The sequence below is a fragment of the Typopeltis vanoorti genome, chromosome 19 (genome assembly GCF_054136105.1).
Source record: "Typopeltis vanoorti isolate ZY-2024b chromosome 19, IOZ_Tvanoo_1.0, whole genome shotgun sequence".
Classification (NCBI taxonomy): Eukaryota; Metazoa; Arthropoda; class Arachnida; order Uropygi; family Thelyphonidae; genus Typopeltis; species Typopeltis vanoorti.
In genome coordinates, this window is record NC_143567.1 from 26,732,341 (window position 1) to 26,757,044 (window position 24,704).

General features: G+C 34.8%; 1 protein-coding gene across 6 annotated transcripts in view; it reads right to left on the reverse strand.

Annotated features, from left to right (window-relative positions):
* Positions 1-24,704, reverse strand: part of LOC150095932 (phosphatidylinositol-binding clathrin assembly protein LAP-like) — a 366,280-nt gene that overhangs the window by 100,858 nt on the left and 240,718 nt on the right. For all 6 annotated transcript variants that reach the window (XM_090409273.1, XM_090409270.1, XM_090409272.1 and 3 more), the window contains one exon: positions 7,767-8,079. In XM_090409273.1, coding sequence (XP_090265399.1) covers positions 7,767-8,079 — 313 coding nt within the window. The remainder of the gene's footprint in view (positions 1-7,766; positions 8,080-24,704) is intronic.

Here is a 24,704-nt window from a genome sequence, read left to right on the forward strand (position 1 = left end):
TTCTACTTCAAGTATGGATATGTATTCCTGACTGCCTGCCTGGTCAGTGTTTTTTTTTTTTTTACCACTGTTTGTTTCATTTAGCAATTTTTCGAAGTAATTACTCCATACTTCCAGGTTATTGTTTTCTCCTGTTTACATGTCACCTTTATCAGTTCTAATTCCTTTTACAGCACTCTTACCTCCATTTCTGAGCTTTTTCAATAATCTCCAGAATATCTTGCCACCTTCTTGATATTTATTGACATTTTCTATGTTCTTACCAAAATCCTCCCATGACTTTCGTTTAGCCAGTTTTACAGTGTTAATTTTCTAAGAGCACAAGCTGATTTACTAGCCAGGAACTTTTGATATGCTTTCTTCTTTTCTTTCACTGCCTCTTTAATTTCCTGTATCCACCATAGAGTTCTGATTTTTCTATCCTTGCAGACAACCTCATCACATGCCTCTCTGGCTGAATAAGTGTTTTCTTCAGGGCTTGCCACTGAAGAAAACACTGAGAAAAACAAATACCAAACTGAAGAGTTTGGTTCTTGTTCTCAAACTCTTTCATATTTATCACACTGACCCTTAAAATTCTTAACATTTCCTGAATTCATATGTTCTGGTAATGTTTTTATATTCACTCACAGCTCTCCATATAAAAAAATCTACTCCTCACAACCTTCTTCACACTCTACCCAACTTCCAGGGATGGCTTCTAGTTCTTTCCATCATCACCACTAAACTGCAATTTATATTTCTTTAACCTCACTCCACAGTCAACATTCCAGAGTTCACATTCCACTGATATTAGTCTTAGTCACTCAACTCTGAACCTTCTCAATGTTTCCACATCATAATGAAATGTAGCTGACCAAATCAGACCAGCACTTTATACAGGCACAACCACCTCCTTATCTTTATATCAGCACATTCCTTATCATAGTGACAATACAACAATGTTTGCAGCACTTGGAATATGCCCTCTAAACTTCAGTCTGTCAACTATCACTCCCAGATAAGATTATATAATCTTATTCACTTCCTGCAGAAAATAAAGTATGTAAGCAGAGCTGTACTTGCGTTTTTTCCTGAGATGCTAGAGTGCTCCTGTTCCCCCCCATTGTTTGGGGCCCTTAAATTGGCTCTAATTTTGGGGCCTCCCCAGCTAGAGCCTCATGTGCCTGTGCATAAGTATGGCCCTGTATGTAAGAAAGGTTTAGAAAAAATAAGTTAAGCAGCTTTCAAAGAAGAATTGTAAACTGAAATACACAAATATTATTCAAGAAAAAAAAAGTGTAGACAAGAATCAAAGCTTGGAGATTCAGTGGAAGACCCTGAATACAAGCCAACCATCTAATCAGTCACTGTCAGCTGGCAGAATTAACTGGCATTCCAAAATCTACAATTGCACATTTGTTAGGCGAGCAGGACAAATTGCAAGATGAATGGGCACTGCACAATGGACAACAGGGAAAATCTCAAAAACGGAAGCAAGAAGGCAAGGATCTAGACGTTGAGGATGCTCTCAATCAATGGTTCTCTATTTTAACTGGACGAGGCATGCGTGTTAATGGTCAAATATTAAAAACCAAATTGGAAGAGTTAGTTGAAAGCTGGGCCATGTGAGCTTTAAAGCTACAGATGGTTGGTTATTGTGATGGAAAACCAGACACAAAATAAAATTTAAGGCAGAACACAGTGAGGACAGTACTGATACTGTGAGCACTGAACAGTAGAAATCAACTAAACCACCCAAATTGCTGCATAAGTTTAGTCCTGATGAAATCTATGATGCTGATGAAGTAGGTCTGTTTTACTGTGCCACACCAGATAGTTCCCTGAGCTATAAACCTGCAGTGCTGTCAGGTTCAAAGAAAGAAATGGATCGCATTACTGTGTTGTGCTGATGTAATACCGGGAAGTGACAAACATAAAAAGTACCATGCCTCAATGCTTTAAAGGGCTCAGAATAGCCAGTTCTGTATTATGCCAAAGAATGCATGGATGACTTCTATTAATTTTCAGGAATGTCTAATGAGTTGGGATACAGAATTGCAATGAAATTCAAGAACAGTTCTTCTGCTTCTGGACAACTGTGCAGCACACAATCAGATTGTTTGAAAAACATTCAACATGAATTTCTTCCTGCTAACACACCATGTCCCTGATACAGCCACTGGACATGGGAATCATAAATATTTTGAAGACATTGTATCATGGAAGTTTGGTACCAGTGGCGTTGCATGCCCATTTCAGTTGGATGTGTTGTTGTAGCTTATGAAAGCTGCACTACAACATTCACATCAGTTTGACCGTATGATTGCATGAAAGTTTTATGAGTGTATAGCACATCAGTGCTCATCTTAACTTGTCTAATGCAATTAATTGTAGGATAACTTTGAATACTTTATCAATTAATTGTAACCAAATCTGTGCAGAATGGAAGACAATGTGTTTAAGATACTGCATATTAGAAAACAATACTGAAGGGGAATGCCACATTTGGTTGGTATATTTGAATTACTCAAAAAAGGTGTAAAATTTGGAAGAGGAGGATGAGGCTCATCTTCAACTATACTGTTTTCCCATTGTAAACATGGGCAAAAAAAGTTATAAATTTATTGAAAATTATATATTAAAAACTTGTCTATATTATATATATAGAAACTTGCCTACCACATCAGTTCACACTTCACAAATGCAAAACAGATGAAACTCAGAAAACAAAAACAGCAACTCACGACAACATTCAATTGGATTGGTTGACACAATATACTTCTTTGATAGATACTTATGTATAATTAACTGTTTAGGGATACTGACGTGTACGTTTAGATTTTTTAAATAAAAACATGGTTGCCAAAAGGTATACTGAAAGTTTGTCTATTTTTAACTTTGTGATACTTTATATTTTTCCATAAAATTTCGCATAATTGGGGCAACCACTTAATTAGGTGTGTCTCAAGTAACCGAAATCCACTGTATATACAAAGAAACAAACTACATTACAATCTATGTAGTATGCTAAAGTCGCTAATTTGGTCAACTCTTAATACAACTGGCCCAACCTCTGGTGGGGGAAAAAAAAAAAAAACTTTACTGCATCAATGCTCAAGTGCTGTTATTCAGTTATAAATCAGTGAGATATATTAAGGTAGACAGCACTATGTTGTCACATAATTACTCACAGATAAATCAGAAGAAACCAGTACAGATAGTGGCCAATAAGGGCTGAAATTATTGTTTAGAGTCTTGAAGTAAAGGTTTGTTGGAGAACCTGAAAGAATTTACTAGGGCAGCCCACATAAAACTGACTAACCTAGAAGAGAAGATGAAGCATTTGCACTAAGCAATGACCTAAAGCAAACTGTTTCACTACCAAACTAGCATACCCAACAATCCTCTTTACTCAGCTAACACTGGATCTTTTCATAAACAGTTAAGATAAGATTACTGCACCTCCAAGTAATTCAGATTGCAATCTCATACAAGTTTTACCTCTAGTAGAATGCCCTTCTGTCCAGAAACATGTTCCCAGTTTACAGAAATTAACCACATTCAAAAATCCAAAATAGTCTGCTAAGGCAGTCAAAAAATCTTATAAAGCGGCTTGAGACAAAAACCCTGGCTTCATTCACAGCCTGAACTTCAATATTCTCTATAAAAAAGAACATTAACAGGGCTAAATTCTGTGAATGGGCTCACTAGAAACTCACTGCCACACTAATGGCAGTTGTGCCTTCTGGGCTTCTTGCAAAAGTCATTGGGCACAACTTTTGTCCATTTTTGCTAACACCTCTTTCTCTCGTCCAGATACTAGTATTGCAATATATACAGACAAAGCTAAACATTTAGCAGCATTATTCTCATTCAACACCTAGGCACATAACTGTAAAATTCGATGCAGCAGAAGTTCCTTTAATTTAGCATCGATTTTTACAGAAGTCGTTCATATTGTAAATATCTCTAGAATACTCATTGCTGAAAATTTTGTAAACCCATGTAGGCATCTGAAGATGCAACAATGCAAAAATGCTTGTAAATTGTTGCATCTTCAGATGCCTACATGGGTTTACAAAATTTTCAGCAATAATAATGCTCTGTAATTCCTTTCACTTGGGGCATAAACACTTCAAAAATTAGGTCATCTCTACAACTTTGCTCTGAGAATTAAAAGAGCTGTTAAGACTGTGCACTTTATTTTAATTCTCAGAGCAAAGTTGTAGAGATGACCTAATTTTTGAAGTGTTTATGCCCCAAGTGAAAGGAATTACAGAGCATTATGTATGTGAAAATGGCCAATGGATTGAAGGTCACTGTCGCTGATGTCAGAACAGTCGCAGGATATTCGGGGTCTCCAACCCTGAAACAAGGAACTCTTGCTGCCTTGAAATGAAGGTCACGATGACTGACATCAGCATGCATGTGGGACATTCGGGGGTCTCTGACCCTAAAACAGGGACCTGAAAAAAATTGTATATAGGGTGCCTTGGAAGGAAGGCTCCCTCTCTCTCTCTCTTTCATTCTTCTTGGGACAGTTCACAGACCTGACTAGAGTTCGTCAGAACGTACCTGTAGTTACGGGGAGTGGCAGAGGAGTAACACGAATTTCCACGATGAATTGCAGTTAGGAGTTCACTCAGTGCATCGGACGTAGGGAACCTTCAACTCGATCCAGTACTGTTGGCTAACGGTAATCACTCTTCCCACAAGTGAACCATGAAAAAACTACTATCGAGCAATATGCAAGGCCTCAGAAGAACAAGCTGGATAGCCTGCAGAAACAGACTAGGATCGTAAGGACTTGAAGAAAAGTACATATCGAATTGGACTTTGTGAGTACATTTTCCAGTATTATCAGTAAAGTGCGAAAGGATAATTGTGATCTTCTGATTGTAACATTCCTAGAACTTTAGTGTTGTAACAGGTAGCAAGATTTAGGACTGAAGCGTAGATATGAGATAATTTTGGGTAGATGATATAGTAAAAGAGATATTGTAAGACATGAGGTTTTTCTGTCTATGTAAATGATTGATTTTTCTTTGTTTAAGGTTACAAGTTAAGATTGGATTAAGAGTGAGACTGTATAAAGTGTATGGAATAGTGTACAATTTGTTTCAAGTTGCATTAAACATGTTTTGTTTGTTAAAATGGAGACTTCGCCTGATCTTTACTCAATGCACTGTTTTAAAAAAATTTCCAACCTGTGAATAAGGGAAATTAAGGAATAGCAACAACTGTAAATTAAGCCATTAATAGAATTATCCTATAGGTGATACCTATTAATTAGGAATTTAGGTGGCGCAGTCACAAATCAAATTTTCCTAAGTTCTTATCAGCATAAGAGATTGCTATCTGTACCTGAGAATTATCTAGTACTAAGGTCAATTCACTAACAGCATCACCTTATATAGGAGCATTAAGAACTAACTGTGGGGAATAAGACAGGAGATATCATAAGGGATAGGATAGCCTTAAGAAAGCATAAGAGTACAATCAAAAGAATATAAATAACACTAGTTAGATCACAGGATGCAGTAGAAGCTAAAAATAATACAACTGTGCAAACGATGCGCGTTTTACATAACTAAGGCAAATCACCTCCTCCTTTACCTGCATTGCATGTAATCTGTGACCTTTCACCAGAAAAACAAAATAATTTTGAACGATGTGGATATCAAAGATTATGGTGCTGATGATATCTCAAGAGATGTGCTCGTGAACATCTGTTCTTTATCTCTATTATCAACTGGCATCCACTCTATAGCATAAACAAGTTCATATACAGCCAATTCCAAAAAATAAAGGAGATACCATCTAACTATTGACCTACTGCTCTCACCTCAGATCTTAAATAATGGAGAAGATGATAGCATGAGAGATCATTCCATTATACACACAATCCACTGTATGTTTAATGGAATGATCCACTACTTAATCCTTCCTCTACAAAGAACCATCTACCATCCAAAACTAATTGGTTTGCAAACGATGCGTACTCTGGTTTCTTTTCTTGCAGATGGGAAAAAAAAGTTTCTACAAGAAAAAGAACTCTATCTCCATTATGAGATCATCTAACTCACCTTCAACTAAAAAAAAGTTGAAATGAAGATTCCTTTTGTCTCAACGGGAATCAAACTAGTTGGAGACCACATTGGCCCATCTTCCAATTGTACTATGGAGGTATTCATTTCACCCACCTTCTTTCTCACATATATAAATGACCATCAGCAAAGACAGTGCTCTGTACTCATGACAACCCTTGTAGTGCTTACAAACTGAGACATCTACAATAAATGTCCTAATCTCCATGCCATCCTACAATGGGTAAAACGTTTTTTTTTTTTTTTTTTGCAAAAGGCCTCAGTTCTTCTCCTTACCATTTAATAATGTTCAACTTAATAGTCAAGATGAGATCTCTCAGAGTGACACTCTTATTAGCAACTTTACCCTCCCTTCAAACTGAAGAGAGGTATTATCAAACTTAAGAGGGGTTTGATAATACCTCTCTTAGAGACTCTTTAGCAACTGTCTCAGACAGTTTCTGCACCATCTGATGAACAGTAACACATACTGTTCATCAGAACTAGCATCTATTCTGTGCACTATTGCAAAAGGTTTCTCAGCAAAAATTGCAATCTTATTGTCTACAGTAACATGAGCACCAGCTACCCAACTTCCTTTTTACAGTTTAACTCACTGAACCAGCTGTTCTTGTACATTTCCCATTCCATTAACCTCCCTTCTGTGGAATAATCATCTTCAAAGTATTTCCCAAGGACTACAAACTCCCAGCTCTTGACCTCAGCCCACACACACTGCATTTACTTAGTACAGGTCTTGTGGCATCTCGTGTGGGACGCAACTATACAGGGAAATTCATCTAACACTGTATACTGTTCTCAGTGCTAAGAGTTCCTTAAAAGTACTTTGTTCTGAAGAAAGCAATAAGATTAATGACTATCTTGATTTCACACACACACACACACACACACACACACAGTTTCCGATGCTTCATTTTCTAAAAAATCTTCCATGGTCAATTTTTTTAACCAGAATTATCAATTCCATCACTCCTAAATCTTAAGAAATGTGTAGCAACTATTCATGTATTCCTTCACCAAAAAACTCCATACATAAACTTTTCTTCCTCTTCATTACTTAGACTCCTGTATTCTGAAACAATCTTTTCTCCTATTCCTTAAAGCATTTAATGTACAGGTCTTTAAATCCACTGTTCAAGTTTCTTCTTTCTCCTCAAATTTCTGCCCACCCACAGTACTAATGAACTATAGAGGCTCAACACCCTCTCGTGTATGGGATTACAGTAAAAATACACATCTATATGTAAGCCAATTTCATTTACTTACCTATCAGAGAAACTGTTGCTTGATTAACAGGAAAAAAAAAAAAACTAAGGAAAGAATAACATTTATATATACAAAATTATGCAGTAAGATGGACATTAAGGATCATGGATAATCTCAGCAAGAGAAGATACAATAAAAAAAAATACTAAACAAAAAAAAAAAAAAAAAAAAGACTGCAAAGACATGAGACAGCATTACCAGCAAATGCCATTTTCTGAAATGAGTAGTAATATGCAAAGGAGAAACTAAGCATTAGAAGAGTAAAAAGTCCATGCACTTCCAAATACATAAATTAAATAGCAAGGCCTAATTAATGCAAAATATAATATGAAAAGTATCTAAACAATTTAAGAACTGAGTAAAATTATAATAAATGAGAAATAAAGGTGAAATATAGAAATGCTGCCTAACCATTACTCCCACCAAATGAGGTAAAAGAAGCTTGTTGCTGAGGCTGCTGATTCTGGGTACCAAATAAACTATCAGCAAATGGGTTACCACTGAGGCAAAGAAGATCATCGCTGGCATTTCCTCCACTTGGTGCAGTTGTAGTAACAGTAGTAGAAAAAAGATCTATGATTCCCTGACTGGTAGAAGGTGTACTAGTTGCAACAGGCTGTGGAGGCTGTTCAGTTGCAGGAGATGACAGAAAAGGATTTGTCTTACTAGAGCCAAGAGGTGGTGAAGTTATATCACCAGTTGATAATTCTTTCATTCGACGTTCCTAATGCATAAAGTTTTATTAATAAAAAAAATATAGCATTATGAAAATAGCAAATATTATTAAGGAATGCAAATCTGGAAGTATACTGATTTAGAACCTATCAAAAAAGTACAGCAATTACTGTTCAGGTTTACTTGAACATAATCATGCACCAAAATGTTAAATTTACAGATAATTTTTGATTTCAAACACTACTCCACAAACAATTTCAGTGTTCATTCACTTAAGTGAGCCATCACATAAATTTGCACTAATTAAGTATGCAGAGTTTGTTAAAATTGACATCTAATGAAGGTTGCCTTCCTTATACTATTGTACGCCCACACTTTGTAGAACCGACCTTCAGCATGAATAGTCAATTCATGCTGAAATGGGACAAAGAAATAAAGGATGAATGAATTGGCCACCAACAAGCAAAGTCATGTGCTTTATACATAAATTTTCCAACTGTTGTACAAGCAAAATTCTAGTTTTTAAAGTTACCACTTTGAGAACTAGAATTTTCATAAAAGAAAAGCTAATTTTCCGATGTACAATAAACACTTATCCCACGAAATGCATTGATTACCCTATTATCGGAATGGATTCGCCTTCTGACATGAGCATAAGTGTCGAAGGATCTGGCATCTGTGGGCATACAGTACTTCTCTACTATACTTAAGATCTTATTCTCTCAAAGTAAGAACAAAAGACAGTCACTTAGTTTTAAGAAAAATTATGATCCCTAATTAATTCCAAAATGCACATATACAATGAAAATTAATAACAGGGTTAATATAATCAGCTCTTATTATCGTACTCCTTAAAAACTAAAAGGAATAATGAAAGGTTTGTTACTTTCCTTTAGAATAATACAAAAACATTATGGTTTTGGCTGGAACTTCTTGGTAGTTTGAGTGAATTCGTTGTAGCAATATTTGCAATACTGAGTTGACTGAAAATATTGTACATTACCACATTTGAAGCAGTCTTTATACATATAAAAGCTACATTCAAGAAACAACAAGTTAAGATTTTCAAAAGCATAAATTTTAAATGTATTAAAGTAACTAATAGTCCTTCACATGCAATGTATCAAACATTTTTTGAAAAATTTGAAATTGTTCATTTGTTCCCTTTTATTCATAGAATAAAATTATCTTGAGGTCTACAGTAATCTGTTCAAAGCTATTTAGATAATGTTTAGAAATAAAACCAATGCATAACTAGAGTGCAAGCTTAGCATTTGAGAAGATTGCTATTAAGAAAATGACATTCTTAATTTCTAAAGGGCTTCAATGTCTACTCCAGAGGAAATCTTTTCTTCAGAAATGCTGCTTAGACATATTTACTAAGACATCCCCATCACATGAAAAACAATTACTGAAATTGATCATACTCAACATATATTGTTAGTGCCATTTTCAAAATGTTAATTGATATTTTACTTTGATATAAGCATGGAAGATTAAACCTCTAATTTCATACTGCTCTTGGTCTTAATAAATTTCAATGTGATTATCCTAGTTAATAAGGCATATGTTCAAATACAGTAGCAAACCCTATTGTAGTCCACAAATCTTGAGCTGATTACAGAAGCTTCATTTGAATATTAATGGCCTGTTGAAACAAATGATGCCATCAAAAAATATAATTTTTTATATTTTTTGATGGCAAAAAAGGAAATGACCACAAAAAGAAAAAAGCATTTTGCAGCATTCTTATACAGGGTGTTTCAAAAAGAATGTCCAAGTATGAACATATGTTCATACTTAGTAATTTATTTTGTAACTGTACCACATTTTCATTATTAAATATAATTATTTGAAATCGGGTCATTCTTTTTGAAACACCCTGTGTGTGTGTGTGTATATATATGAATGTGCTATTTCTGGCATATGTACTGCAGGCAATTTTGTTTTGCCTAGTTATCTTCAGGTAAGAATACCTTATAATGGTTGTGTTCCTAGATAGGATTCAAACCCAAATATCAAAGAACTAATCTGAGTTTACAGTTATGTCTCCAACTAGTTGAATGTGTAGTCTTCACTTATAAGGTGAAGTATCCGCAATCATGAGAAGTAGTCAGATGTCAGGAGGAACCAATATTCAACAGTATATCAGACTTATGAAAATAAATCACATGGAAGTTTAAATGGATGAATAACTCTTCAAAGCCACAGGTACATAAAAAAATGTTGTGGATTTAATATCAAGAAATGGGTAATGAGAGGGCTCTGGAGTTACGACAATGATGAGGAAGGCCAAACTGAATTATGAAAAGTTAACTAAGCAAGAGATGAATTTCATCACTTGATGAAAGACCACTGCCCCACTATTGAAGGCCTTAAAAGTTCCAAGTTTGGTCTCTAAATGCAAAAAATAAATAAAATAAAATAAGAAAATCCTTGCCTATATACAATATTAATGTGCTGTAAGTTAACTTTTGGGGGCAAGAGATAATTTTCTTTACAGGGAATTATTCCAGGGTAAAGATATGCGCAATACGTCGCTATTACCGAGAAAAAAATTCGTCATAATTTTTTCGTAAATCTTCGTTATTAATTTGTAGTAATCTATACAAGAAATTGAAATTATCATAATGTTTTTAGTTGTTCAAAACGTTCTATTAATGAACACATTGCAATGTCTAGAAGTGTATAAAACACATTCACTGTAAATTTATCTTCTGGCGATTGTGGCATTTCGTCATGATGCTTGTAGTCAAATTGCAGTGTCTTCTTTCGTCGTCAACTTCTGTACCAGTTTTAAATTCTTGTTCTCCGTCCACCTCTTCACTCAGTTCTTTTGTCGTTTTTAGAACTTCTTTAAAATTTGTATCTGATCGATACTCTTGTAAGAATATTTTTAAGTTTGATAGATTCTAAAGCAATCTAATGTTCATATTTTTGTCTTGAAGCATTTTACTCACAGGGTTTATTCTGTTAAGTAAATCATGCCCAGTTATAAGAGAGCAAATAAATTTGTAGTCCTTTATTTTAGCACATAATGTTTGTGCTTCATGCTAAGTTTCTTTATTAAAATCTTCATTATTTAAAATTTCAAAAAGTGCATCGTAAATTTCTCATAACAGATATCGTAGAGGGTGGATTGCATTAATTTTACTTTCCCATCGCGTATCTGATGGCTGTTTCAATGTTAATTTTTTTTACGAACTTTAAAAGGATTGCTCAACGTTTGTAAGAGAATGAAAAGAAATTTTATTTTTTTGAATAATTGCAAAGAAACTAATTGTATCTGCATTCACTTTGGCTGAATCATTAATGATTAAATTTAGAGTATGAGCAGCACATGGCACGTAAAAAAAGCTCGAGGATTTATGTTTAAAAGCAAATTTTGGAATCCATATTTTTTCCCTTTCATATTTGCCCCATTGTCATACCCTTGACCTCGTATGTCTTCGATGGGAATGTTCCAATTTTCCAGTTGTTCCATTATTGTTGCGCATAAATCATGTCCTGTGGAATCTGATATATCTGCAAAACCTAAAAGGTTTCCCCTGATCTTAACAATTCCATTGTCACAGGAAACAAAGCGAATAATAATGGTAATTTGTTCTGTTTTACTTACATCAGGTGTGCATTCTAAAATTATGAAATAATATTTAGATTTTCAAATTGATAATAAAATTGTATCCGATTGCGTTACTTAAAGTTTCCAATATTTCATTTCGACTGTTTTTACTCAAATAGTGTACGCTATTGTTTCGTTGTAAGGTCCTTTCAACATGATTTTCCATAAAGGGATCAAAATTCGCAAACAGTTCGACTAATTTTAAAAAATTGCCATTATTCCTTTCATATAATTTATCAGATGATCCGCAAAAAGTTAAATTTTGGCTACCAAGGAATTTTATAATTTCAATCAAACGTTCTAAAACACTCGTCCAATGTTTCTTTTCCATCGAGTCTCTCAATCAAGAGTAGTTTTATTTTTTAAATTTTTATTAACTTCCTTCCATTTTAAATTTTTCATGTGAGTTAAACTAGTCTCATGTATATGCAAAGTTGCTTACATTTCTCCAATCGTTATAGCCTTCTACAAGACTACTTGATTCGGTACGTGCGAAAGGTTTGCAACAAAAGCAAAATACAGAATTTAAAGTTTCGGAATAAATGAGCCATGTTCTTGGCACAAATTCACCATTTTCCAATTATAATACGTGCCGCCAAATTTATGACTATATGTATCTCTGGGATATATTATATTTTTCTTTTGAACAGGCCCCATTTCAATTAAAACAACTCTTAATTTTTCATCAATATTTCCCCATTCACCAGGATCTTCTAAATTTACAGAGACTAACAATGTGTTAGTTTTGTGGTCAACTACAACTAAATGTAGTATTTTTCACTTAAATCATGCATTTTGTTCAATAGTACTTTCATGCAAACTGGATGATGTATGTGGTTCTTCAACTCTGATTTATCGAGTTGGTTTACAGAGACTAACTATAATCTGCATCAGAATATTTTAATATTTTAACAAATTTATTACGAGTCCCAGTTTGTTTCTTAACATCTGCTTCTTTCGCAGCATGACGCTTGTGATTTTGTGCACCAGATAACTTTTTAATTTTTGATTTCATTTTTATTTTATACCCACAAGAAATTATTACACAACATGACACAGACGAAATAATAGTCCACGCTGCATTACTGTCAGTAGCCTACTGAGATGCGTACCATATGACTGGTTAACTAGCAACAAATGTTTTGTACAAAAATTCGTTTCTGCACATAAAAACCATTCACCATTTCACTTTAGATAGACTGCAGTAGACACAACCTTTAGGCAAGCATTTAGCCTGCTCTCGCTGCAAAATTGTAAACAGCCAGCTGATCAAAGAGGCGGCAATATACAATTTTTTAAAATTTTTATTCGGTGAATCCGGCCAATATTTATTTTAATATTGATCATTCTAAGATTTTTTTTTGTTTTCATGATAAAAATTTGGTTTCTTAAAAATGAACTTATGAACGGTGCCCCGGTGGCACCGCCCCCTTCGTAGCAGCGCCCGTATGCCCGCTTCCACCGGCCCTGTGTCTGTGTGTATTCTAGGCAGATCCATTAGCTCTGGATGTCATGTGGACAATGGATGAAATAACAGAGGTAGAGGTATTAAAAGTTAAACTTGCCAAGAAATTATATTCTTGTTTAATCCTAATCCAAGAGTACGTGAAATATGTGAGGTATCTTCATGCCTGGGCTACTTGTAAATAGAGGCTAATGACTTCATATCAATTGCTTTAGTATCCCATTATGAAAAGCATACTTTCAGAAGTTTATACTGCTATGCATTACTGGGTCAAGTCACTACTACCCAGACCAGTTTTGATCTTTGAGGTCTTGTCAATGGGAGCCAGAAGAGATACAGGTTGAATTAATACAGAACACACATATTGGTAAAAAGGTGTAACTTTCTACAACTATCTCTACAGAATTCCACATACAAGGTTATACACAGCTTCTAAGGAATGCAGGTATATAAAATAAACTTTTGACATAGGAATGCAGCTGACTGACATGTATCAGGAAGGGATATAGAGGCAGTGAGTCTAAGAGAAGGAAGGTGTGACTAGTGGTGTACTGTAAGGTTCTTCACTCTGACAATCATTTGACATTAAATGATATTGGGGATGGATTAGTGATATTCAGTTGTTTGCTGATGCTAAAAGTTGGGGCAAGTGATATGGACAGAAATTTGATAGACTCTGCACGATGACTTGAATCCACTAATTTGTGAGAAAATCAGTTTAATGTTTCCAAATTAAAAGTCAGTGCTTTTTTTTTTGGGATGTACTGAAACAGTGCAGCATACTGGCACCCTTAAAGCTTATTTGCATACTTAGTATGCAAATAAGCTTAATTATTTAATAAAATTTGGATTTTTCACATATGCTCATATATAAAATCTTTATACATACATATATTTCAAAATTCCACATGCCAGCAAAGAATGAGTACTGGCACCATTGTTTTACAAAAAAAAAAAAAAAACGCTGTTAAGTTATACATTACGAATGGACATTGTAGAGTATTATATTAATGGAATTGCACAGCAAATTTGACAGTAAAGATGAAGATAGGGGGAAGCAAACAAATTTAAAGTTTAGGGACACATTGCTAATATGGCTGTTATCACATCAGATAACTGTACTGTCGAAGAGAATACCAACTTCTGTAAGAAAGCTGAAGCTATTCTTCTGATTTATAAGCTTTGATAATACCACATGTTGACTACTATAAGCAGATATATTTGACTTGCTTGCCTGATTGGTCAAGTGGTTAGCATATCTGCTCTCTAACAAAAGGTTACAGGTTCAAATCTAACATGAGCATGGATGCTTGTGATTGTCTTTAGATGAGATGAATTTCATTGCCTGGTGTGAGACCACTGCCCTGCTTAGTGGAGGCCAAAATTATTAACTAACACCTCCAGAGAGTCCAAGGACTCATCGTGAAAGGCAATGTATAATGCATTACTGATGAGACCTCAATAAAGGTTGAAATGGATATGGGTAGTGACCCCTCTCATAATGCACAGCATTATACATACCCGTAAGAATATTTGCTTTGCATTATGGGATACTAAGGCAAGTGATGTGAAGTCATTAGCTTCAATATGCGAGTTGCCCCAGTCCTGAAAATAGTTCAGGTGCAAACTTTGTTAGCTTACACTTGGATAAGGATTAAACCTAGTATATAATTTCTTGGTACCTTAAATTTACAGTAAAACCAAGTGGACGAACTCCCAACAACTTTCTCTAATCCAGAGTATTTTAATAATAAGGTGTGATACCTTTTGGCTACTTGTATATGAAAATATGACTTCTGCATTACTTCAACCTTAGTATCACTTCTGAGTCGTCTGGCTCCCACTGATGAGACCTCAGAGGTTGAAACCGGTTTTGGTAGTGAACCTTACCATAATGCACAGCATTATACATACTCTTAAGGATATGTGCTTTGCATTATGGGATACTAAGGCAAGTGATGTGAAGTCATTAGTTTCAATATACAAGTTTCTGCAGTCCTGAAAATAGTTCAGGCGCAAACTTTGCTTACACTTGAATAAGGATTAAACCAATATATAATTTCTTGGTACCTTTAATTTATAGTATAACCAAGTGGAAAACCTCCCAACAACTTTCTCAATAGACCTCTACGATTCTGCTAGAAGGATGGTACCTATGCTTTGGTGAGATCAGATATTCCTTGCCAAGGAATGCCTAATGCTGAATGTTCTCTCACCTTCTGTGTCTTAAGATACGATATCATTCATCTGCTGTTTCTACAGTCCCATTCCCCTCCTCCTAACTGTCATTTGATTTTTGACTTCTTATCCTTGAAGCCCAATTTCCTAAAATCTAACTACCCTAATTAGGGAAGTCATCTCTTCCATGGGTTTCAAATCTCCTCGCCTCCAGCTAGATCTTTTTCCAATTTCTGACAAAGCTGGAAGAGAAGACAAGGTATTCAACTATAAGCAATGAACTGAACTGTTCATCAACCAAACCAGAATTCCTAACAATCCTTTCCACCCACTCAACATTAGCTATCTTTCCCGGTTCAATCTGTTGAGTTGAATGCACCTCTTGGTAATTCAGACTACAATCACATATCTAAACATCTCTAGAAGAATATACCCCCACCCAACCCTCACTTTTTTTTTTTGACAATGACAAAGTTTATTATTCTCATCACATATACATAATATTTATAGATATACAATTCTAGTATACTATCAATATTTTCTGCTGGTTTTTACTTTTATTTTGGGATGATTATTTTTATCTGTATAACAAATATTTTTTTTTTATATATATACACACACACACACAAAAAAAGGGTAAAATACATTATCAGATAGTTTTCAAAGTCTATACAAATGTTTAAAATAAGTTAGCGAGTTTTTACAGTTTTTTTTTTTTTTTTTTTTTTTTTGTGTAACCAAGGGCCATCGCCATACTGGTTACTAGAAAATTAAATCTGCATGATACAGTCACTGCAAAATATTAGGATTTCAATAATGGTGTAGCCAGTGACCATATCAGTGAGGTCTCACATAACATTGTATATGCTGTCTGACCACAGATCCAAGACTGGCAACATACCAAGAAGAGTCAATTTATATTGAAGGGAAGAAAGGAATAAGGCAATGTACGAATTCGTTACTAATATGTGAAATCACATGTTTTTTACATAAAAGTTTCCACATGTTGTACAAGCAAAATAGTTACCACTTTAAAAACTAGAATTTTCATAAATGAAAAGCTAATTTTCCAACATATAATAATAAATACTCATCCCATGAAACTAATTGATTACTCTTATCGGAATAGATTCATCTTCTTCTGACATGTGCAGAAGTGTCAAGGGGGTCTCGCATCTGTGGTTGCACAGTACTTAGTTATAAACTATTAGAATCATAACTGGACATGATATATAAGTTATAGTGATCTCTTACAATATACATTTAAAATAAAGGTCAACATTATTTAATCTCATGAGGTAGACTCTCAATTTTTTTCTCAAAACATATTCCAAGGTTATTGATTTGGGAGTTTATTGTAGCTAGGTATTCAAAAGATTTATGAAAAATTTGTTTGCCTTGAGTACTACCAGCAAGTTTTGGCCACAGCATAAACCACAGTCTACTTTATACACCAAAAACTTAAAACATTATTTCTTACATATAATGTACAACAATAAAGGTGGTGGGAGGTAGTGGTGTCGGTGTAGATGATGATGATGGTAGCTGCAGTTTGTTGTAGTTGGAGATGCAGAGTTGTAGAGTAGGTGTCCTCCCTTGATGAGTCCTTGGATGTGTAACGTAATAATAGTTTCTGTAATGGCAAAATATTATGAATGCCAAACAGATTGTTGGTTGAATGTGCAAAGTCAGTAATGGCTATATCTCTAATTATTCTATTTTGTATTCATATCAAAGGAAGCAGATTGTTATAGTAATCTCCACCCTCAAAAGGTGATACCATATTGCAGTGAGGAATTTACCCAAGAATAGTATAAGCAGCTTAAAGAATGCTGCATTTACAAATTTTCATATATTCTGTTAATTATGAACCTCAATTTATTTGTAAAAATGTGATCTGGGAGTTCCATTTCAGACTGCTATCAATATGGAGGCCCAAATACTTTACTAATTTTTTTTTTTTTTTGATTAAGCTACACTTACAAATTTGGATATCTGTATTTAGTTTCATGCCATTTTATGGTTATAGCTAGATCATCATATGGTTATATTGTGATCTAGCTTATCTGTTAACATGAAGTACATATATCTCGTTTTATTGGTATTAATTTTAAGAACATTATTGCTAAACCATTTATTTAGTTTCAACATATAATGGTTAATCTGATTTTCTGGATCCTCAAGGGTTGTTTCGGTGTATACTAATGCCGTATCATCAGTGAACGATATCATTTTGCAAAATATTTATATTTACACAGTTCATTAACATATTAAAAATAGAATGGGTCCTAGCACCAAACCTTGCAGGACTCCATATTTTATTTTTGTTGTGTTACTGAGTGTGCTGTAGCTGATATATGCTTTTCTATTACTCAGAATATGAACCAGTCTTCAGTAACTCCTCTAATGCCATATCTAGATATTTACAGTAGTAGTAGGTCATGATGAACACTTTAGATATATCAAGAAAAATGGCTGCTGTGTACATTTCTTTATTCCACTATAAACTGTTTTATGGAGCTCCAATAGTGCTTTTTCAGTATTATTGAATCCAAATCTAAACCTGTATTGATTAGATGCATAAGATGATATGGTATTTAGATAGCTATTTAATAATTTTTTTTTTTTTTTTCATTAGGATTTCAATAACCTTTGAGACTGTGGACAGTATAGATATTGGTCTGCAATTTCTGATTTCATTTCTGTTATCTCTGTTAAATAACAGAATAACTGAAGCAATTTTTAAGTGTTCTATAAATTTTCCATGTTCAAAAGATTTATTAATGATATGTGTAAATAACTTATGTTAATGATAATATTTAGTTTTTTGACATTTACATGGTCACATCCCATTTCTCCTCCTTTTTTAAATCCGATTACTACACTCTTTACCTCGTCGTTCTTGACTACATATAGATACATGGAATTCTTAATCCATGGAAGGTAATTCAGTCCTTTATCCTATCTGTAGGATCAAAATCACAGTTACCATACACATACATTTTAAAGTGGTTGTTCATTGAGCTAAGTACAAAGGTGATGTCCTTGTCCTCTGGAAATTTGTTTTCTGCTTTGTATTACCAATTATCATCTTAACCAACTCCCATTCTTTACTTTTATCATTCATACAGGAAAGAAATTTCGTTAAGAGATAATGTTCTTTTGCATGCTTTATTTTTTCCTTTAAGTGTTTAGCAAATTTTTATAGTCATGTTCAAACATTAATTGTAGGGATTCTTCCTATGCTTATGCATAGGAAGAATAGACCTTTTCTTTTGTATTTATAATTTTTTAGTTCATCTGTTATCCAGCATGTGTGAACATCCTATTTCACAGCAACTCTTTAGTGATATTGCAATTTGCTGTCTGCATATTTGATAAATTCCTCATAACTGATTTGAATCTAACAGATCATTTTGAGGCAGCTGATAATTTATGCTATGCAATTCTCAAATTTATTACAATTGGCACTAATTTCGAATTTTTCATGACTACCTGCAAAGCTCATATCAACACTATTATGTAATGATAGATTCAACAGTATAGTGATGACCTACTATTTTGCTGAAATAAATTGCAGAGGATACTTCATAGGCCATTTTCTTTATGAAAATATGATTGATACAACTTATTGAGTTGTTTGCTTCTAGTGTATCGCCATTAATGTATGCAAGAAATGCATATGGGTTGATAATATATGCTATCTACCAATAATTGTATGAACACTTTAGCAATTTACAACTGATACCAGCAGGCGAAACTTAATATCTGGTATGTCCACCTTTGGATTTGATCACCTCCTGACCCTTTGAGGGAGGATTTCCATCAATGTGCAGTAAAATTCACCCCATTTCTCCATCAAAGCAGCACTGAGTTCAGTGACAAATCGATGATGTGCTACTCTGGATCTAAATTACTGCTCCAATTTGTCCCACAGGTGTTCGATGGGGTTGAGGTCCGGAGTCTGCATAGATCAGTGCAGTCGTTTAACACCCATCTCTTCATACCATTTCATAACAGCTGCCGCTTTGTAGCATAGTCTTGATAGTAACACAGGTCCATTCCATAAAAACTCCACAGTGTAAGAGGCACCTGATTATCCAGAAGATCAAGGAACTAAGTTGCCTTCATGAAACCACAAACAATGACCAATTCATTTGCTCTTTGCACCAGACCAAAGATGAGCTACCTTTTAAGCTGTGATGTTGGCTTGTGTGCTGCTGCTATTTTGTGGAAACCTAGTAAATGGAGTTCTTTTTGTACTCCATTTACTAGGTTTTATTAATAAATGGAGTACAAAATTTACTCCATTTATAGTAGTACTCACCATGATGTTACTGGTGCTCTGGAACTCATCATGGATGATCTGTGCCAACTGTAGCCGGTTTTTGCGTGCCACTCATTTTAACACACTGCTGTACCTGTCGGTCATTTTTGCAGCTGCTCTGAATGTTTTCTTGCACCAGAAAATCTCCATTTGTTGATCACATCACCAACCATTGATTTTGGATGCTCCAGTTGAGTGGCAATGACATGCCACCAATGTGACAACCCACTATAAAATAATGCTTCCTACTATCTGTACACTACTTTTTATGTTATTAACAAACCTGGAATGTTCCATAACTTCAAATAGCAGAGATGTCCAGATAATTATTGGTAGATTGTGTATTTTAATATTCTTCAATTTAATGCCAGCTGGGGCGTCACCCGGTTAAACAAGGCCCCCATTGTTTATGCCAGGGAACCAGTGCAAACAGCAAAAAGTCAGCTATTGGAACAAATCCTAAAACCCACCCTAACTCAACATCAGAGTTCAAGTTCGGTACTATCGACATAAGAAGCTTGAATGATAAAGAAATGGAGCTAGCTGAGGAATTGGATAAGTACATCAACATAATAAGAGTGATTGAACCAAAAAAGGCAAAAAAAACTGGCGAGATCTTTCTGAGCAATAAATAAATATATTCAGGCAATGACAATCAAGGAAAAGGAGCAGCCATAGTATTCAACACTAAATATGAGGATAATCTTCTTGAATGGCAGGAAGCAACTGCTCTGCTACGATGCAACAAATAAGCTAGCCCACTGTCAATTACATAATACTCAACTCTACATATTTCCATATATATTCAAACCTTGGCCACTTTTAAAAACATTATCAATAATTTACAACATCTATTTACATCAAAATAAAACATTCAGTGTGAGGAAATATGAGAATGGGGAATTGGACAATGAGACTTATTCATGCCTATGGTGCCACAGAAGGTTCTACTAAGATAGAAGTGGAGGAAGTTTTTGAACTTTGCTCTTTTCTCCAAATTTTTTGGGAAAATTTGGAGAAAAGAGCAAAGCTAATAATAATGGCAAATATCTGTTGGATTTCTGCTCAGGACATGGACTGGTTATTACTAACACCATGTTCCAACATAAAAATGTGCACAAATTCACATGGAGAGAAGAGGCAAGGAATAAGAAAAGTCTCATTGATTATGTTATTGTTGATAGTGATGTTTTCCCCTTGGTGCAGGACACCATAGTGCATAGAGGATTTGAAATCTGAAGTGATCACCATTTAGTCTTGAGCAGGATAAAATTGAATTTCATATTGAAAAGAAGAACATGTAAGAAAGTTTTAAAGCGAATAAAAGTTGAGCAGCTCTCAGATGTGAACTTAGACTAAAATACACAAACTTGATTGAAGAAAAAATGAAAGAGTTTGAGAACAGGAACCAAACCTTGGAGATTCAGTAGCAAGCCCTGTAGAAAACACTGATTGATTCAGCCAGAGGCATGTGGTGAGGTTGTAAGGATAGAAAAATCAGTACTCCATGGTGGACACAGGAAGTTAAAGAGGCAGTGAAAGAAAAGAAGAAAGCATATTAAAAGTTCCTGACAAATAAGTCAGCTTATGCTCTTAAGAGAATACAGAGACAAATGTAAGAAAGTTAAATACTCTGCAAAACTAGTTAAACAAAAGTCATGGGAGGACTTTGGTAAGAACATAGAAAATAAATATCAGGAAGGTGGCACGATAATCCGGAATTTGTTGAAGAAGCTCAGAAATGAAGGAAAGAGTGCTCTAAAAGGAATTAGAGACGATAAAGGTGACATGAAAACAGGAGAAAAAGATATCCTTGAAATATGGAGTAATTACTTCTAATTGCTAAATGAAACAAGCAGTGGTAAAAAACACTGACCACTGTTCCTGGTAAAGATATAGATGATTGGCCTTAATCATATGTGCAGGTATGTTAGCAAAGATGACAGAAGTTGTATCCAAAAGCTTTTATGAGGGATCAGAAGGCACATCTGCCACCACCACAAGCAACAAGTTTCTGCACAGTTGGACTGAGTGTTATTAATGAATGGCTTTTACAGATAGATATGTAGGCTTATATAGATTTTTTTACAGTTGATAGTCACACCAAGATCTAAGTCTATTTAGGTCATCATTGTTCCAATTATTCATGGGTGGCATTTAGATTTACTGCGTTCTTTGACTGGGTTCATTGAGGTCATTAGGTGTATTTATCTGTATCACTTTTGTGTTGTCCTTTCTCCTGAACAATTTACCACCTCTTACCAATACATACCTGACTGCACCACTTACTCTCTTTTGTTTTGCTCCATAAAGAAATTACTTATTAAGTTTGATCAAGTGGTTGTTTATGTAGACAGACACTGGTTTTAACTGTTTGACTATAATCTTGTTGAGTCTTCTTGCCTCCATCATCCATTTACTTTTTAATATTCTTGCTCACTAATTGGATAACAACTGGCTTGATGTCTTTTTTTTGTGGGTGTGCACAATGTCTTCCCTTTTAACTCCAAGTGCCATCTGTGGCTTTTCACCAGAAAGAACAATCTTGAAAACATGGATATCAAGGATTCTGGTCCTAATGGTATCTCAAGAGATGTGCTCGTGAACAAGCATTGTTTTCTTATTATCTCCACATTGTGTTATCCTCATCTAGCATTCATCTTACAGAAGCTTGCATATACAGCCAATTAAAAAGGGGGAAGGGGAGATAATACCATCTACCTATTGACCTACTGTTTTCACCTCAGGATTGCCTTAAGTGATTGAGGTGATCAGTCAATTCTTTGACAATGGAGAACTGTCAACTAATCCGTAACCACTGAAATGGATTTTGGCAATAAAGATCCACAGCAAATCCAATCTTCATCAGCCACCTCCGGATATGTGGACTGAAAGGGTTTGAAGAAACTTGCATTGTTGCACTTGACATTTAAGGCATTTGACAAGGTTTGGCATCAAAAGCTTCACATTAAATTGCCATTTTATGGTCTACATTCCTCCTTTTGTAACAGGGCTGCCGGTTTTCTCTATTCATTCACCGTGTAATAGCATTTTCTCTCTTCAGATTTGCCAATTAATGCAGATCTCTCTCACCTTATGGCTATATTATTGTTTTAATTAAGTGACACCTTCAAGGAGTCATAACGGCTCATTGCAGAATGCCATTACATACTCTACTACTTAATCTTCCACTTATACACAATGCCACTATCCATCATCTACATACAATATCATTTACTATCCAGTAATTTTTTTTGTGTACTCCGGCGGATTTTCCTATGCAGGAAGGGAAAACTCTGCTACTTATCCTCTGAGATATATAACTCACCTTCAACTAAAAAAAGTCTAAAGCAAGATTCTTTTGGTCCCAACGAGAATCAAACTCATCTTTTTCAATTAAAGAGCACATTGGCTCTCTAATTGACCATCATTCTTCCAAACGTACTATAGAGGCACTTATTTCATCCACCCTCTTTCTCATATATGTAAATGACCTCTCACTGACCTGAAACTCCATCCATAGTTTCATTGATGATAGTGTTCTGCACTCATGAGCAACCATGCAATGCTCAAACACAAATTAGAAGACATTACAATAAGTCTCCTAGATGCCGATTGTCATGCCATCCTTCAATGGACCAATAACTTTGTCACTTTCAATGCTTCCAAAACAAGTTTTTGTGTGTGTGTGTGTGTGTGCGTGCACGCGCACATGCATGTGCAAAAAAACAGGCCTTAGTTTCTTTTATCTTAGACAATATTCAATTTAATACTCAACACTAAGTCTCTCCTAGGAGTCAGTCAGTCCAAGAATTAACTTACTCCTATAGCACCACTGGCTTCTAAAGAAACTTGGCACCTTTTCACACTGAAGAAATTGCTTGTGTCCAGCTTACTTGCACATTTAGTGTCACTAAAACCTCCTCTAAAAATTTCTTGCTGTTCAGAGGATAATTCAGTTAAGAGAAAACCTCTCTTCTACCAGCTCCCTTTAGCAACAGTCTTAGACTGTTTCTGATGTGATACAGTGCAGAAACTAATAGTTTGAGACAATGCTAAAGAGCATGTAGGAGAGAGGCTATCACTTAACTGAGTTGTCCTCTACAATTTCCATGGTTGCTGTTCATCCTTTTTACAGTTGAACTGCTAACTTGCTACTCCCATTTGTCTCACTCATCTTCACTTCTGTGGACAGCCTTCCTATATAAAATTTCCCATGACTATAACCTGCACTCTTCAAAAAAGAAGATCAATAGATTACACTGCTCTTGACTCTCTCTTCCTCACTTGTGAAGAAAATGATCAAACGAACTCATTTTATATATATATATATATATATATATATATATATGAAGAATTGAATGACTAGAACCGAGAATAGTCATTCAGCTGTAATCATGTACTAGCATTCACGTGATGCTGTAAGCATGCACTCTCTCAACAATGCAACAAATGAAAGAACAGCTTTAAATACAACTACAATGTTTTCATGCTAATTATGTATAGACTTTCTATGTTGTTCATAGTCTTTTAACCTTCAGTGTTTAGTGTTTTTTCTTTTTTCTTTCTTTTATAATGTCACCTGATGAAGGCTGTTACAGGCCTAAACTAGACTTATTTTTATGAAGAATTGAATGACTAGAACCATGTATGTTAACCGAGTTAATGATCATTCTTTCACACACACACATATATATATATATATATATATATATATATATATATATAGGAACACAGAAAGAAACTAGATATTTAGATCAACATGCTAGCATCCTCAAGAAAGATGAAAAAAAACCCGCCCCATTATGAGGAGCTGAAACATCTTAATAAACACCTAGAGTAAAAATGATATTAAAGCAACTGATATAACCACAAAAAAGAACATATCTTAAAACCCTTTAATCCTCATGTTTCATCAAATTGTAATAATTTGTATACTTTTTCTTTTAGGATATATGAGAAGACGTCAGAGGTTTGAAGAAATTTGAAGACACAGAGGTGCAGGCCACCATCAAGTTTTTCTTGCTGCAAGAAAAATCTGCAACTAAGATTCACCAAACTTTGTGCTTTTAAGGAATGGGA